Source organism: Jaculus jaculus, chromosome 10 (genome assembly GCF_020740685.1).
Source record: "Jaculus jaculus isolate mJacJac1 chromosome 10, mJacJac1.mat.Y.cur, whole genome shotgun sequence".
NCBI lineage: Eukaryota > Metazoa > Chordata > Mammalia > Rodentia > Dipodidae > Jaculus > Jaculus jaculus.
The window spans coordinates 12,016,779-12,032,114 of NC_059111.1; the positions used below are offsets into that span (position 1 = coordinate 12,016,779).

The 15,336-nt window shown below is 44.7% G+C and overlaps 2 protein-coding genes and 1 pseudogene across 7 annotated transcripts in view; 1 reads left to right on the top strand and 2 right to left on the bottom strand.

The window, feature by feature from the left end:
• The window catches only part of Ankdd1a (ankyrin repeat and death domain containing 1A), a 39,027-nt gene extending 37,348 nt beyond the window's left edge, over positions 1-1,679 (top strand). For all 4 annotated transcript variants that reach the window (XM_045160731.1, XM_045160732.1, XM_045160734.1 and 1 more), the window contains one exon: positions 505-1,679. In XM_045160731.1, coding sequence (XP_045016666.1) covers positions 505-566 — 62 coding nt within the window. In that variant the 3' untranslated portion in view covers positions 567-1,679. The remainder of the gene's footprint in view (positions 1-504) is intronic.
• Positions 1,680-6,827: 5,148 nt separating this feature from the next.
• The window catches only part of Spg21 (SPG21 abhydrolase domain containing, maspardin), a 34,095-nt gene continuing 25,586 nt past the window's right edge, over positions 6,828-15,336 (bottom strand). For 2 of the 3 annotated variants that reach the window (XM_045161072.1, XM_045161073.1), the window contains exons 6-10: positions 12,404-12,512; positions 11,501-11,608; positions 8,874-9,014; positions 7,421-7,533; positions 6,828-7,333 (exon numbers count right to left, since the gene is read on the bottom strand). In XM_045161072.1, the coding sequence (XP_045017007.1) occupies positions 6,919-7,333; positions 7,421-7,533; positions 8,874-9,014; positions 11,501-11,608; positions 12,404-12,512 (886 nt within the window). In that variant the 3' untranslated portion in view covers positions 6,828-6,918. Of the gene's footprint in view, positions 7,334-7,416; positions 7,534-8,873; positions 9,015-11,500; positions 11,609-12,403; positions 12,513-15,336 lie in introns of all 3 variants that reach the window. The other variant, XM_045161074.1, reaches the window with a different exon arrangement.
• On the bottom strand, positions 13,527-13,650 carry LOC123464336 (annotated as a pseudogene).

Below are 15,336 nucleotides of genomic sequence, written 5' to 3' on the forward strand. Positions count from 1 at the left end.
CGCAAAGGCAAGGAGCTTTATTTTGGGCTTAAGCTCAGACTCTTGACTTCACCAGCACAGTGGATCTGTACAAGAGCAGGGTCTTTATAGGGATTTGAACATAGAAGTCGAGGGCGGTTACATGATTGGTTGGTTTAAACAGTAACTGTACTTGTGTTCTTTTTGATTGGCTGGGGCACAGAGGCAGAAGGGTCAAATCTTGGGCATGCCTGGGCATGTCTAGGGACTGACTCTGGTCCTCTGCCTAAGTGGGAATTTGAAATTTAGGCCTAGCTGGGGCAGCGCCTTATTGAAGCCTGTCATGGCATCAGTCTGGTTTCCGGGTCTTTCAATTACATTTGCATACACCACATACATCATGTTACACACACACGCGCACGCAAAAAGAAAAAGAATCATCATTGTGACTTCTCTCAGCACATCTGGCTGGAAACGTGAACATAAACCATCGCTGGGAGGCAGAGCTGAGGAGACGCAAGGCAGCAGGATTCTTGTGTCTTGCAGAAAACATCCGGAAGAAGGCAAACGGGGAGCCAAGGGCGTCCAGGAGGTGCACGGCCATGTGAGCACGTGGACCTGAACAGAGGAAGACCTCCACCCAAGGGCTCTACCAAGGAGCTGCGAATAGGCTTCCAGCTGCTGGGACTGAACCTCAGAGACAAGCAGGGAACTGCAACCCTTTCTCACCAGGACAGATCATGGGCCTGTTTCAGGTTTTCTAGACAAACATGGTCCTGGGACATGGGCCATTATGGCTCTCTGCTTGCTTTCACTTCCATTATCTTGGAGACTCGTGCAGTCCGCTGAGGTGTAAGGGACATCATTATAGACAGGCCACTGAGGCCCAGGGAGAAGCAGCAGCAGTGTCCAGGTCACACAGCTAAACAAGGAGTGCCAACCAGCGTTCCTCCCATGACAACCATCTCCAGGTTAGCGGAAAAGGAGGAGAACCTTCGAGAGAAACTCGGCAAAAACCTAGAGGCCTTCTCCAACTATGGTCCCACACTCAAAAGCTTGCTGGGCAAGAGTTGAACACAGAGCAATCTCAGACACAGAACTGATAACAGAAGTGAATTTTTCTGTAAGAAGTGCGACAGTAAGATGAGCTCATCCATCCTTTCAGCTCAACTACAGAAGACACCTGCAATTTTCCTCCCTTGTATTCTGCCCTACAAAGAGTGATAAAGGAGTTCAGAGAAGAGATCATTCTAGACCCAGAAACAGCCCACCCTAACCTGGTTGTTTCTGAGGATAAAATATGCGTGAGATTTTCAAAGAGAAAACAATGCATTTCTAACTTCTCAAAAAGGTTTACAGTCAACCCTGTTGTGTTGGGTCTTCCGTATTTCTATTCTGGGAGGCATTTCTGGGAGGTCCAGGTGGGAGACAGGCCTGAATGGGCCACTGGTGTTGGCAAAGCCTGTCTGTCAAGGAGGGCGAGGCAAGCATCCACTCCACAGGGGTGCTGGAGATTGCTGCTGAGGGAAGATGGCCCTGCCCCCCGCTGCGGCTAGAGGTCAAGCCAGGAGAATCGGCATTTTACTGGACTATGAGCTGGGGCAGCTCTCCCTCTATGACATGCCTGAGAGCTTGCACATCTGTACTTTGGGGGACACTTTTACCGAACCCCTCCAGCCTTATTTCTATGTAGGCCCTCATTCAAAACCCCTCCAAATCTGCACAGCAATGGATTGAGTGAAAGAATGGATTGGACAGAGCTACTTGAAGAGGTCTTTTTTTTTTTTCAATGGGGGAGCATGCCTGCAGCCCCAGCAGAGGTAGGAGGATTTCTGTTAGACAACAGAACGAGCTCCAGGTCAGCCTAGGACAGAGTGAGACTACCTTGAAAAAAATGAAAATAAAAATTAAAAACCAAATGGCATGAGGTGGGCGTGGTGGTGCAAACCTTTATTCCCATCACCCAGGAGGTAGAGGTAGGAGGATGGCTGTGAGTTCAAGGATGGCCTGAAACTACATAGTGAGCCCCAGGTTAGCCTGGGCGACAGCAAGACCCTATCTTGAAAAACAAAAAAGAATGTCATGGAAATTCCATAGCTGTGTACTTTGACAGTTCCCCAAGGCATGCACCCTTATGTCTTCCTAGATAGCTGTACAACTGGAAAAAAAAGTTTTTAAAACATCTTTATTTTGAAATTTAATCATTTCAAACTTACAAAAAATTGGCAGATACAATACAAAGTCTGGGGCTGTGAAGATGGCTCAGTGGGTAAAGCACCTGCTATGATAACATCAGTATGTGAGTTCAGATAACTTGTACACATAAAATGCCAGTTGTAGAGGCTGGAAAGATGGTTCAGAACTTGCTTGTAAATTCTGTCAGCTTGTGTTCAATTCCTAAACCACCTATATGAGCCGGATGCAGAAAGTGGTGAGAGCATCTGGTGTTTGCTTGTATACAAATAAAATTTAAAATATCAAGTGTAGGGGCTGGAGAGATGGCTTAGCGGTTAAGGCATTTGCCTGCAAAGCCAAAGGACTCAGACTTGATTCCCCAGGACCCATGTTAGCCAGATGCACAAGGGGGCACACAAATCTGGAGTTTGTTTCACTGGCTGGAGGCCCTGGTGTGCCCATTCTTTCTTTCTCCCTCCCTCCCTTTCTCTGTCAAATAAAAAAAATAAAAAGTATCAAGTATAGCCAGGCGTGGGGTGTACGCCTTTAATCCCAGCACTTGGGTGGTAGAGGTTTGAGGCCACCCTGAGACTCCATAGTGAATTCCAGGTCAGCCTGGGCTAGAGAGAGACCCTACCTCGAGAAACTTAAAAAAAAAAAAAAAGGAGAGATTGAGAATGTTAGTTTGAAATCAATCCTGTCAGATATTAGGATAGCGACACCTGCTTGTTTTCTAGACCCATCAAGTCAGCAAACCTGTATCTTTTGGTTAGAGCACTGAGGCCGTTAATATTAAGTTATTATTAGCCAGGCATGGTGGTGCACACCTTTAATCCCAGTTCTCAGGAGGCAGAGACAGGAAGATTGCTGTGAGTTCGAGGCCACTCTGAGACTACATAGTGAATTCCAGGTCAGCCTGGGCTAGAGTGAGACCCTACCTTGAAAAAACTCAAAAATAAAAAAAGTTATTATTGAAAGGTGTGTATCTATTCTAGCCATTTTTCTTGTTTTGTAGTTCTTGGTCTTACTTTTACTCTCTTGTATTAACTAGTATTTGAGTATGGTTTATTTTTTCCAGGTTCCTATGTGTGTGCTTTTCTTTCTCTTCCACATGGAGGATCCTTTCAAGTATTTTCTGTCAAGCTGGTTTAGTGTTCACATATTCCTGTAGCCTTTTTTTTTTCCTTTTTTTTTTGAGGTAGTGTCTCACTCTAGCTCAGGCTGACCTGCAAATCACTCTGTAGTCTCAGGGTGGCCTTGAACTCATGGCAATCTTCCTACCTCTGCCTCCTGAGTGTACCACCACGCCTGGCTTTTTTTTTTTTTTTTTTAGGTAAGGTTTCACTGTAGTCCAGGATTCACTATGTAGTTTCAGGGTGGCCTCAAACTCAGTGATCCTCCTACCTCTGTCTCCTGAGTGCTGGGATTAAGGGCATGCGTCACCACACCCAGCTTCTTGTAACCTGTTTTTGTTGTGGAATGTCCTTATTTCTTCATCAAATTGGATGGATAGCTTTTCAGGATAAAGTAACCTTGGTTGACAGTTGTTATCTTTCAGAACTTGGAATACATACTTCATTCCAAGCCCTTTTTGGCTTTTAAATCCGTGTTGAATAATCTGCAGTTATCCTGATGGGCTTGACTTTGTGTGTGACTTAATTTTTATCTAACTGCTTTCAATATATTTTCTTTGGTTTGTGTGTTTTGTAGTTTAATTATAAAATGACAGTGAGAGGTTCTTTCCTGATTTTGTCTGTTTGGTGTTCTAAAGGCTTCCTGTATCTGTACTGACATCACTTTCCCTATCTGGGGTAAGTTTGCTTCTATGATTTTGTTGAAAATACTTGCTATGCCTTTGAAGTAAAAACTTTTTTCAATTTTTATTAACATTTTCCATGATTATAAAAACTATCCCATGGTAATGTCCTCCCTCCCCCCGCTTTCCCTTTGAAACTCCATTCTCTATCATATCCCCTCCCCATCTCAAACAGAATCTCTTCTATACTGATGTCATCTTTTCCTCCTATTATGATCTTGTGTAGGTAGTGCCAGGCACTGTGAGGTCATGGATATCCAGGCCATTTTGTGCCTGCGGGGGAGCACATTGTAAGGAGTCCTACCCTTCCCTTGGCTCTTATATTCTTTCTGCCACCACTTCCACAGTGGACCCTGAGCCTTGGAAGGTGTGATCGAGATCTTACACTACTGAGCACTCCAGTCACTTCTTTCCAGCACCATGATACCTTCTGAGTTATCCCAAGGTCACTGCCATCTGAAAAGAGAAGATTCTCTACCAAAAGTGAGAGTAGCATTAATATATGGGTATGAACATTAAGAGAAGTGCTTACTTGGCAGTTTGATATGCATAGTACATACATTTAGCCAGACAGCAGCAGACATTACATCCCTAGGGCTCAGGACTACCCGTTTTAAGTTTTCAGTATCAGGGATTATTCCCTCCCATGGAGTGGGCCTCCAGTCCAGTTAGAGGGCAGTTTGTTTCCACCATGACAGACGTGCCACTGTTGTACCCATTGGCTCATTTGGCCTGGCTGGCCAAATATAAGGCTTGCAGTGTCCACTGTTGAGTATCTTCACTGGTGATTTCTCTTTCTCCACTGAACTACATGTAGAATGGCTTCTTCCAGCTTTCTGTCACCTGGTCTACATGGAGGAGGTTATCAGCTCAGTTCTAGCAGGATTTCTCAGTGGCCTTGTAGCCCAAGTATGTGGAGTCTTCAGTAATAGGGTCTTACCATCTATTCCTGGTGGCAAACCAAGGGCCTCTGCAATGGCCTGTAATGTTTTGGGGGAATCAGGGACTTCCCTGGCCAACAACCCACTGGAAGGTATCCCATCCCTGGCACTGAAAATTTTCTAGCAACGATGTATGGCTCCTGAATGTTCCATTGTCCAAAAAAACAGGATTCCATATGATTTATTTATATCCTTAGATTTTTAAAAAAAATTTTTTGTTGCCGGGCATGGTGACACACGCCTTTAATCCCAGCACTCGGGAGGCAGAGGTAGGAGGATCTCTGAGAGTTCGAGGCCACCCTGAGACTACAGAGTGAATTCCAGGTCAGCCTGAGCCAGAGTGAGACCCTACCTTGAAAAAAAAAAAAAATTGTTTATTTATTTGAGAGCGACAGAGAGAAGGAGGCAGAGAGAGAGAGAGAGAGAGAGAGAGAGAGAGAGAGAGAGAATGGGCACACCAGAGCTCCCAGCCTCTGTAAACGAACTCCAGATGTGTGCGCCCCCTTTGTGCATCTGGCTAACGTGGGTCCTGGGGAATTGAGCCTCAAACCGGGGTCCTTAGGCTTCACAGGCAAGCGCTTAATCACTAAGCCATCTCTCCAGCCCTCCTCTTAGATTTTGATTAGCCCTCCCTCTACCTTTCCTTTACTCAATCTCTTTCCCTAACCTCACTTTGGGCCTTTTCACCCCCCCATTAATCTATTCTTCTACTTATATATATACAATACCATCCTAATAAGTAACCCCCTCCCTTCCTTTCTCTTCCCTTTATATTTCTTTTCTAGTTTACTGGCCTTTGTTACTGCATACCCTATCTTGAAAAACCTTAAAAAAAACAAACAAACTTGTGGCCTTGAACCTGGGGACTTCATGTGTCTACTATGCCTGGCATCCAATTATTTAACATTATTTATTTGCCAGCAGAGAGAGACAACTTAAAAGAATGGGTGTGTCAGGGCCTCCAGCCACTGTGAACGAACTCCAGACACATCTTGCTTTATGTGGGTGTTGGGAAATCAGACCTGGGTTGTTAGGCTTTGCAGGCAAGCACCTTAACCACTGAGCAATCTCTTCACCCCCTCAAATTTTAATTATAGCTTTCTAATATGTAGATGGAAAATAATCTTATAATTAAAAAAATTTATTGACAACTTCCATAATTATAGACAATAACCCATGGTAATTCCCACCCTACCCCACTTGTCCCTTTGAAACTCCACTCTCCATAATATCCCCTCCTCCTTTCAATCAGTCTCTTTTATTTTGATGTCATGATCTTTTCCTCCTAGTATGCTGGTCTTGTGTTGGTAATGTCAGGCACTGTGAGGTCATGGATATCCAGACCATTTTGTCTGGAGGAGCATGTCCTAAGGAGTCCTACCCTTCCTCTGGCTCTTACGTTCTTTCCACCACCTCTTCTGCAAGGGACCTTGAGCCTTGGAAGGTGTGATAATCTCATAAATTTCAATCTGTATTAAAAAAACATATTTTGCCTCTTGAAAGTGCACGTATAAAGTATGTCATCAGAAATGGCTTTTAAACAATTCAGTGGTAGCGCATGCGGAAGATGTGAGGGCAGATGCAACAGTGTCTGAGATGGAAACGTACCATGTTGAGTGATAGTCTCTACATGTATTCAAAGTTGTCCAACAGGAGTTAGGTGTGGCAGGATCCGGAAGTTCAAGGTCATCCTGGACTGCATGAGATCCAACAACAACATCCATTAGGGTGAAAGAAAGCAGGCAGGCAGGAAAAGTATGTGGTATACATGGGCACTGGGGAATCGAACCCAGGTTAGGCTTTGCAAGGAGGCACCTTAACTGCTGAACAACTCATATTTTACCACCAGCAAACTGCTTTAGGGAGATTAAGTAGCAGTCACCCAACCCAAGACCAGCAAAGCTCGGATGGACAGCAACAGTAACCACAAAAACTGCTCATTGAAGTTGAACTTTTATTCCAAATGACTTAATGTCTAGAAAGACGACAGCTAACACTCAAAACAATGTGCTCAGTTGAAAATGAAAATCAGTTGATTTGCAGCAGAGGGAGCAACAGGGTGCTAGCCTCGCTTACTGCTGCTCTGGTTCTGCCCAAGAAAGCTAAAAATGACCTGCATCTTTCCGACACACAATCTGGATGCGCAGCATTTACCGTGAGTGACATAAAGAGCTGGAAAGACAGGAAAGGGAAAGAAAGGAGAAAACATACCACAAAATCCCAAGCCTCAGAAATCAATATACACTGAAGGACAGTGGTAAAGACCCACAGTAGCAAAAATCTCACGATTCTTAAAATGGGAGTTGTCAGAAGTTCTTTAGGTTCAGAAGCTACAAAAGAAGCGCAGGGGGCAGTCACGCTGGCTCGGAAGAGCTGCTGCCTGCGGTGAACGCGACAATCAGTCCTACTTCCAAGACAGTGGGAGCTGCTGAGCCTGGTGCACCTGAAGGAAGAGACGGGAGGCTGACGTCCCTGCGTGAACAAGAGCATGCTGGGCCACGTCATCCTGAGCCGCGTGAGCCACACCTACTGCTGCTCCTGGCTGATGCTGAGGCTGCCTTTCTGCACCTCCAGCTCCTCCGCACTGACCATTGACGGGTCGATGGCGGCATATTTGGTTCCGTGGAATTGCAGCAAATGTATCTGTGGAGATGAGGAATGATGATTAATTATGATTATAGTTATTTTTGCAGCACAAGGGGTTGAAGGAACACCTTTATGAGGCCATGCAAGTACCCGACCACTGCACTACCTCCCAGCCCAAAGTCTTTAGGTTTAACGGTTGTAGCAAAATGCAGATTGCATTTTGTAATATATTTGGCAGGAAAATACCAGCACTGTAGATCAATGCTCTCCTCTCCTAAAATTACATACTAGTACAGACTAATTAGAAAAAAGAAAAAGCTGGGCATGGTGGTGAATGCCTTTAATCCCAGCACCCAGGAGGCCGAGGTAGGAGGATTGCCATGAGTTTGAAGCCACCCTGAGACTACATAGTGAATAATTCCAGGTCAGCCCGGGCTACAGTGAAACCCTACCTCAAATAAAACAAAACAAAAAAACAAAAATTGAGACCCGATTCTACTACGTAGCTTAGATTGGCCTTGAATTCATGATCCTCCTTGCCTCAGCCTACAAGTACTAGGATTGTAAGTGTGTGCCACCATGCCTTGCTAATTCCCAAACTACTTTTGAGGCTGGATAGTTGGCTGAATGGTTCAAGGTACTTGCTTCCAGATTGCTTTGTTTTGTTTTGTTTTTCTCAAGGTAGGGTCTCACTCTGGTCCAGGCTGACCTGGAATTAACTATGTAGTCTCAGGGTGTCCTCGAACTCTGTGATCCTCCTATCTCTGCCTCTCGAGTGCTGGGATTAAAGGTGTGCGCCACCACACCCGGCTCCAGATTGCTTTTTCTTAGTAACCTCTCCACCCTCCTAAGTCATGTGTGTGTGGGAGGCCAGCACTGTCAGGTGTCCTCCTCAATTGCTACCAGTTTACTGAGACAGTCTTTCTCACTGGAACCCAGAGTTTGCCAGTTCAGCCCCAGGGATTCCCTTGTCTCTACCTCCTGAGTGCTGGATTACAGCAGTACTGCCACACCTTCCTGGCATTTATGTGGGTTCTGGGGGTCTGAGCTTCAGTCCCCATGTGCCAAGTGCTTTATTCACTGAGCCCCCTCCCATTAACTCTTCTCATGAACCTGTCCGGTGGCTGCAAGCTGGGCCCGTGTACTAAGTCCTCCAGTCTGTGGCTGCTGACTGAGGCCGTGGCTGACCGCAGCTAGGTCTGGTGTTTTGCCAGTGTGCAGACAGGCCTAGTGTTTTGGGGAAGGGATGGTAGGCTGGGGGTCTCTAATCATACAGCTGTTCAAATTCTCTCTCGACTTACACTTATCAAAGCGCCATCACTACAGACATCTCTCATTCAAAAAAAAGCTTTATGTTACGACGTTTTGGTTCAAAGGGTCCAGGAGTGCTGGCTCACCTGCACATAAAGGTTGACCTCTGCACTTCTGCACAGGTAGGGGAAGTTGCCTCCTGTCTTGAGGTGAGCTCTCCGGGCATTAGGGTACAGTTTGTACATTTCTTCCTTGGCTTCCGTTGAAAGTGCACTCTGGTCAAACACCTTTGGAAAAACACGAGGCTGAAGCCTCTGGTGCGGCAGCATGCTCTCTTCACAGTTCCCATGAAGGGTCACGCTGCATCCCAGCAGCCTGAGCTACCTCTAGTGTTCACTGGTCACTTCTAACTCTAACACACAGGCTGCTAGAGTCCCAGGGTCGACTTCCATCACCAAAAGAAGAAGAAAAATTCTAATTCAAGCCTAAGACCTTAGGTGAAGATTTTTCTTGTGAGGGGGAGTGGGGACTCTATCATGAGTTTCATCAAATATAGTTGACAGAATAATAATAATGAACCATTATTAAAATTTTTAAAAATATTTTTATTAGAGAGAGACAGTGTACAACGGCAGGAGGCCATTGCAAATGAACTCCAGCTGTATGCACCACTTTGCAGCTGGCTTTATGTGGGTACTGGGGAATCGAACTCTGGTCCTTAGGCTTTGTAGGCAAGCTCCCTAACTGCTGAGCCACCTCTCCAGCCCTGAAATATTTTTTTAAAAAGTTAGAGGCTGGAGGGATGGCTTAGCAGTTAAGGTGTTTGCCAAGACAAAGGTCCCAGGTCCTATTCCCCAGGACCCATGTTAGTCAGATGCACAAGGGGGCGCACACATCTGGAGTTCATTTGCAGCAGCTGGAGGCCCTGATGCGCCCACAAAAGCTGGGCTGGAGAGACGGCTTAGTAGTTAAGGCACTTGCCTGCAAAGCCAAAGGACCCACGTAAGCCAGATGCACAAGGTGTACGTGTGTCTATTTGCTCTTTCTGCCTCTTTTGCTTTCAAATAAATAAAATACAGTTAAAGGTCATATATGCTAGGAAAAATAACTTTTTGGGGGGGGGGGGGGCAAAGTAGGGATGGTCTCACTCTAGCCCAGGCTGACCTGGAATTCACTATGTAGACTCAGGGTGGCCTTGAACTCACAGTGATCCTCCTACCTCTGCCTCCCAAGTGCTGGGATTAAAGACATGTACCCTCATGCCCAGCTCAAAAAAATAAAAAGTTTTCTTTTATATTTTTATTGTTAAAGTTGGGAATGCAGGCGTAGATAGTGTATAGCACATGCTTACCAGGTGGAGGGCCTCGGTTCAATTCCCCACCACTGCAGTGAGATACTTGTTTAGAATGATATATATAACAGATATTGTCTTGAATGTAGAGAAACTAACTTTCCGGTTAATCCCCCTGTGCACTGTGGGGGGTGTGGTAGGAATGTAAAACAACACAGCCATTGTGCAAGACAGTGTGGCAGTTCAAGACATTAACCGTCGAATTATGCCTAATGTTTAGAAGAAGCAGGGACTCGGATACTTTAGTTTTTACTTATTTGTGAATAGGCACGTATCTGGCTTTGTGTGGGTGCTGGGGAATTCAACCTGGGCTGACAAGCTTTGCAAGCAAGCACGCGCCTTTAACAGCTGAGCCATCAGATACATTTATGCCAAGTTCATAGGAACATTATACATAATAGCCAAAAGTTGTCCATAATAGATGAAGCGATTACCAAAATGTGGAACATATGTATTAAAATGTATTAGGATATGAATTTATCAGCCTTAAGGCATGTATTCTGCCATGTATTATAACATCAATGACTCTTAAAAGCCCTGTGCTATGTAAAACAATCTGACACATGTGAAAGATGCATCTAGAACAGGCAAACTCACAGACTATTAGGGCTGGAGGGAAATGGAGGATGGGGAGTTATTATCCAAGCAGGAGTTTGTTTGGGACAGCAAAAAAGTTCTGAAAATAGATGTTGGCAATGGTTGCACAATACTGTCAGTAATTCAGTATCACTTAAAAATGTCTAAAGGGCTGAATATGGTGCCACACACCTTCAATTTTAGGATTCGGGAGGCAGAGATAGGATTTCTGAGTTCGCAGACAGTCTAGAGTTACTGTGTGAATTTCCAGGTCAGCCTGGACTAGAGTGACACCCTACCTTGAAATGACAACAAAAAAATGGCTAAAGGATAAATTTGGTAATGTTTCATGACAATGAGAAAAGCCAGCTTGACTCTCCACCCTTGTGAGGCAAGTCTCCTTACTGTCTAGGTGGGAAGCAGCTAAAACACAGTGTCTGTTGATGAGAAAACAAAAATAAGCCAAAATGAACCAAAGGCAGGGAGTTTGCCTACCTATACAAGGTCATGGTTTCTATTTTCAGCCCCACAAAAGTAAAAACCCACTCAAGCTGGGCATGTTGGCACATGCCTTTAATCACCGCAGAGCTAGGCAGATTGCTGTGAGTTCAAGGCCACCCTGAGATTATATAGAGAATTCCAGGTCAGCCTGGGGCTAGAGTGAGACCCTACCTTAGGGGGGGAAAAAAATTCAAATGGGTAAAAGCTACCATGCTTATTTATTTTTACTTTGTTGTTAGCACTATTCTTGGGGAGTGGGGGACACATTTAAAGTTCTAGAATAATCACATCTTGGCACAGAAGTCTAAAATGGTAAGGCATCTATCTATGTGACTTGAAACTTACATCCATAATTGTTACAGGGATGTCCCGAATTTTATGAGGCTCCACATAAGAATTCTGACAGTTCAGGGTTAGTCTTGAAGCCAGTTCACTCTGACCCAAACTTTCCAGCTGCAGGGAGAAACACAGGTAAGAGTTTTAAAATGATATTTTAAATATTTACATCACGTCCACAGGGAACACTTTGTATATATGTGGAGATCAAAGGACAACCTTGACGCGTCCATCCTTTTCTTCCATCTCTCTCTCTATTTTGTTTTGCCATTGAAAGGCAAGACTAGCTGACCCTGAGCTTCTAGATTCCCCTTGCTCTGCCTCCCATGGCTATAAGCATGTTGGAATCAGACTCATGTACCACTTTGGCTATTCCTGGGTGCTAGGGAGGATTAAACTCATGTTATCAGGCTTGCAATCAAGCACCTTTAACTGCTGCGCCATCTCCCCAACCCTTCTTTCACATTTATACTTCAAAAGATGGCAGTGTGTGCTGGAGAGATAGCGTAGTGGTTAAGGTGGTTGCCTATGAAGCCTAAGGACCCATGTTGGACGCTCCAGGTTCCATGTAAGCCAGATGCACACGCCTGGAGTTTGATTACAGTGTCTGGAGACCCTGGCATACCCACCCACTCTCACTTAAAAAAAATGGTATTACCAGGTGTGGTGGCACACGCCTTTCATCCCAGCACTTGGGAGGCAGAGGCTGGAGGATTGCCATGAGTTTGAGGCCACCCTGAGACTACATAGTGAGTCCCAGGTCAGCCCGAGTTAGAGTGAGACCCTACCTCGGAGAAAAAACAATGGTGCTGTAAGCCAGGTGTAGTGTTGCCTCTAGTCTCAGGACAGAGGAGGCAGCTACTTTATCTTCTTTCATATAAGCATGAAAATTCCCAAGGCGATGATCCTTACCCTGTCCACCATGAAATCAATGGCATCAGCCATCATAGGGTCCACAGGGCCAGAGGAAAAGTTTCCAAGAACTATTTTTTTGAGCATAAATGATGGCATTAACCAAAAGCTGTAAAACAAAGACAAAGATCTGGTAACTCAAACTCCCAGGAGTTACACATAAATGGCAAATATCCATTCAACACAGAAGGTCTCTAAAAGCTAGGCACTTGGAAACTAAAGGAAAAAAGACCAGAGCTGGAGAGAGGGCTCAGCAGTTAAAGGCGCTTGCTTGTAAAGCCTGACAACCCAGGTTAAATTCCTCAGTACCTACATAAAGCCAGAAGCACAAAGTGGTACTGGAGTCTGTTTGTAGCTGGAAGAAGCCATAGTGTACCCACTCTGCTTCTCTTAAACAAATATTTTTATTAAGGAAAAAAAACTTCCTTCAAAAGGACTCAGCAAGTAGCTCCTATAAATACTTTCCCATGCTCCCAAGAGTTATGTTTAAACTCCCCCCCCCTCCCCCACCGAGGTAGGGTCTCACTGTAGCCCAGGCTGACCTGGACTTCACTATGTCTCAGGGTGACCTTGAACTCACAGCAATCCTCCTACTTCTGCCTCTCAAATGCTACGATTAAAGGTGTGCACCACCACGCTCGGCTAGGAGAGAAAAGCGAGACAAGCGGTTCCGCGCTCCCTGCCGTAATAGACTCCATCCCCTCCTTCTTGGTATTTTTCATACTTTGTGGAGTATATGCTTTTATAGTATGTCCCTATGATTTTTTAAATTTCTCTGGAATCTGTTGTGATGTTACCTTGTTCATCTCTGATTTTATTAATTTGTGTCTCTTCTCTCTTTTGGTCAGATTTGGTAAGGGTTTATCAATCTTGTTTATCCTTTCAAAGAACCAACTCTTTGTTTCATTGATTCTTTGGATTGTTCTTTTTGTTTCTATTTCATTAATTTCTGCCCTAATCTTTATTATTTCTTCCCGTCTACTGATTTTTGGTTTGCCTTGTTCTTCTTTTTCCAAGGCTTTAAGGTAAAGTATTAGGTTGTTTACTTGCGACCTTTCTAATTTCTTGATATAGGCACTTGAGGCTATAAATTTACCTCTTAGAACTGCCTTCATTGTGTCCCAGAGATTTTGGTATGTTGTGTTCTCATTACCGAATATATTGTCCTCGGATAGAGGACGTATCAGATATTAAACTGATAAGAACAGATACTACACTTGATCTTAGCCAAAAGGCCAAGAAGCAATCCTTCTTGGTATTTTTTTTTTTTAATTTTTATTAACATTTTCCATGATTATAAAATATATCCCATGGTAATTCCCTCCCTCCCCACTTCTTGATATTTTTGAGGCAGGGTCTCACTGTAGCCTAGGCTGACCTCGAACTCAGTGATTCCCTTAGCTCTGCTGAGACTAAAGGCATGTGCCCCCCCATGCCCTGCCAAGGTTTAAACTTTCCAGGATGCAGAATAAATGCTATCAGTAATAATTTAAAATGGCTCCACTGAGGTAAACATCCTAATTGACCTGGTTTCCAGTGGTTATTTCCTATGAAAAGTTGAGCATTAAAAGAAATATTCCTCTCTGGGCTAGGCATGGTGGCACATGCCTTTAATAATCCCAGCACTGGGGAGGCAGAGGTAGGAGGACTATTGTGAGTTCCAGGTTAGCCTGGACTAGAGTGAGAACCTACATTAGAAAAAAAATTTAAAAAGCTGGGAGTAGTGTACACACTTTTAACATCAGCACTTAGGTGGCTTGCCATGAGTTTAAGGCCACCCTGGTTGGTAAAACCATTTGGTAGTTTGGCATTTTGAAATCTGTCTTGAAATGGAAGCTATTTTCCCTGCCCAAATTGGCCACTATTAGAATCACTTGGGCTAGTTCAAGGCAATTCAATCTTTTTTTTGAGAGTGACAGCGAGAGAAAGAGGCAGATAGAGAGAATGGGCACGCCAGAGCCTCCAGCCACTACAAACGAATTCCAGCCGCGTGCACCCCCTTGTGCATCTGGCTAACGTGGGTCCTGGGGAGTCGAGCCTCGAAGCAGGGTCCTTAGGCTTCATAGGCAAGTGCATAACCACTAAGCCATCTCTCCAGCACCCAATTCAATCTTTATGGAAGTTTTTGCACGAATCCTGAGCAAATCAGCTACTGAAATAATGTCAAGAAAGGTGCTAAAGATGAGTGCGATCTTCGTTTGTTTTGAGACAGGGTCGATGTAGCCTAAGCTTGGCTTCAAACTACCGCAATTCTTCTTGCCTCAGCCTCCAGAGTGCTGGGATTACAGGTATGAAGCCATGATGTCTAGCCAGAGGATAATCTCAAATAGATTCAAAATCCATGAAAACAATGCTGGCTCATAATATTACAGTAATACTAACCTGCTTCTACCGATACACTTAGGCACTGGGCTGAGACCCACCTGTAGGCTGTCCCATGCTGGAAGTGGCCTGTTCTTCCCTGAGCTTTGGTCCTGTTTAAACCAGCAGTGTGATCAGAAGATCACCAGCTACTAGATCTCCCCGGTCATTTGCTCTTCAAGCTAAAAGAACCTTGAAATCTGTGTTAAGGTAGTCTTAAGGACCCTAGGCCTCCAGTCTTCTGGGTCTTGCTGGTTTAATGAATTTTCTCCCCTTGCCTTCACTTGTCCTGGACTCACTGAGGCCTTGTTTGTTTGGTCAGGCTGACCTAGAATTCACTACATAGTCTCAGGGTGGCCTCAAACTTACGATGATTCTCCTACCTCTGCCTCCTGAGTGCTGGGACTAAAGGTGTGCACACCTGGATCTCATTTGGGCCCTTTTTGAGTGGCACATAACTAGATTTGTTTGGTAACTGGAGGCTTTTTGCTCATGATCAGCCAGCTTCGAATCTCCAGAAGAACCTGGCATGCACTCACCCGATGGGTGAGTCAAGGAAACACCATCAGTGG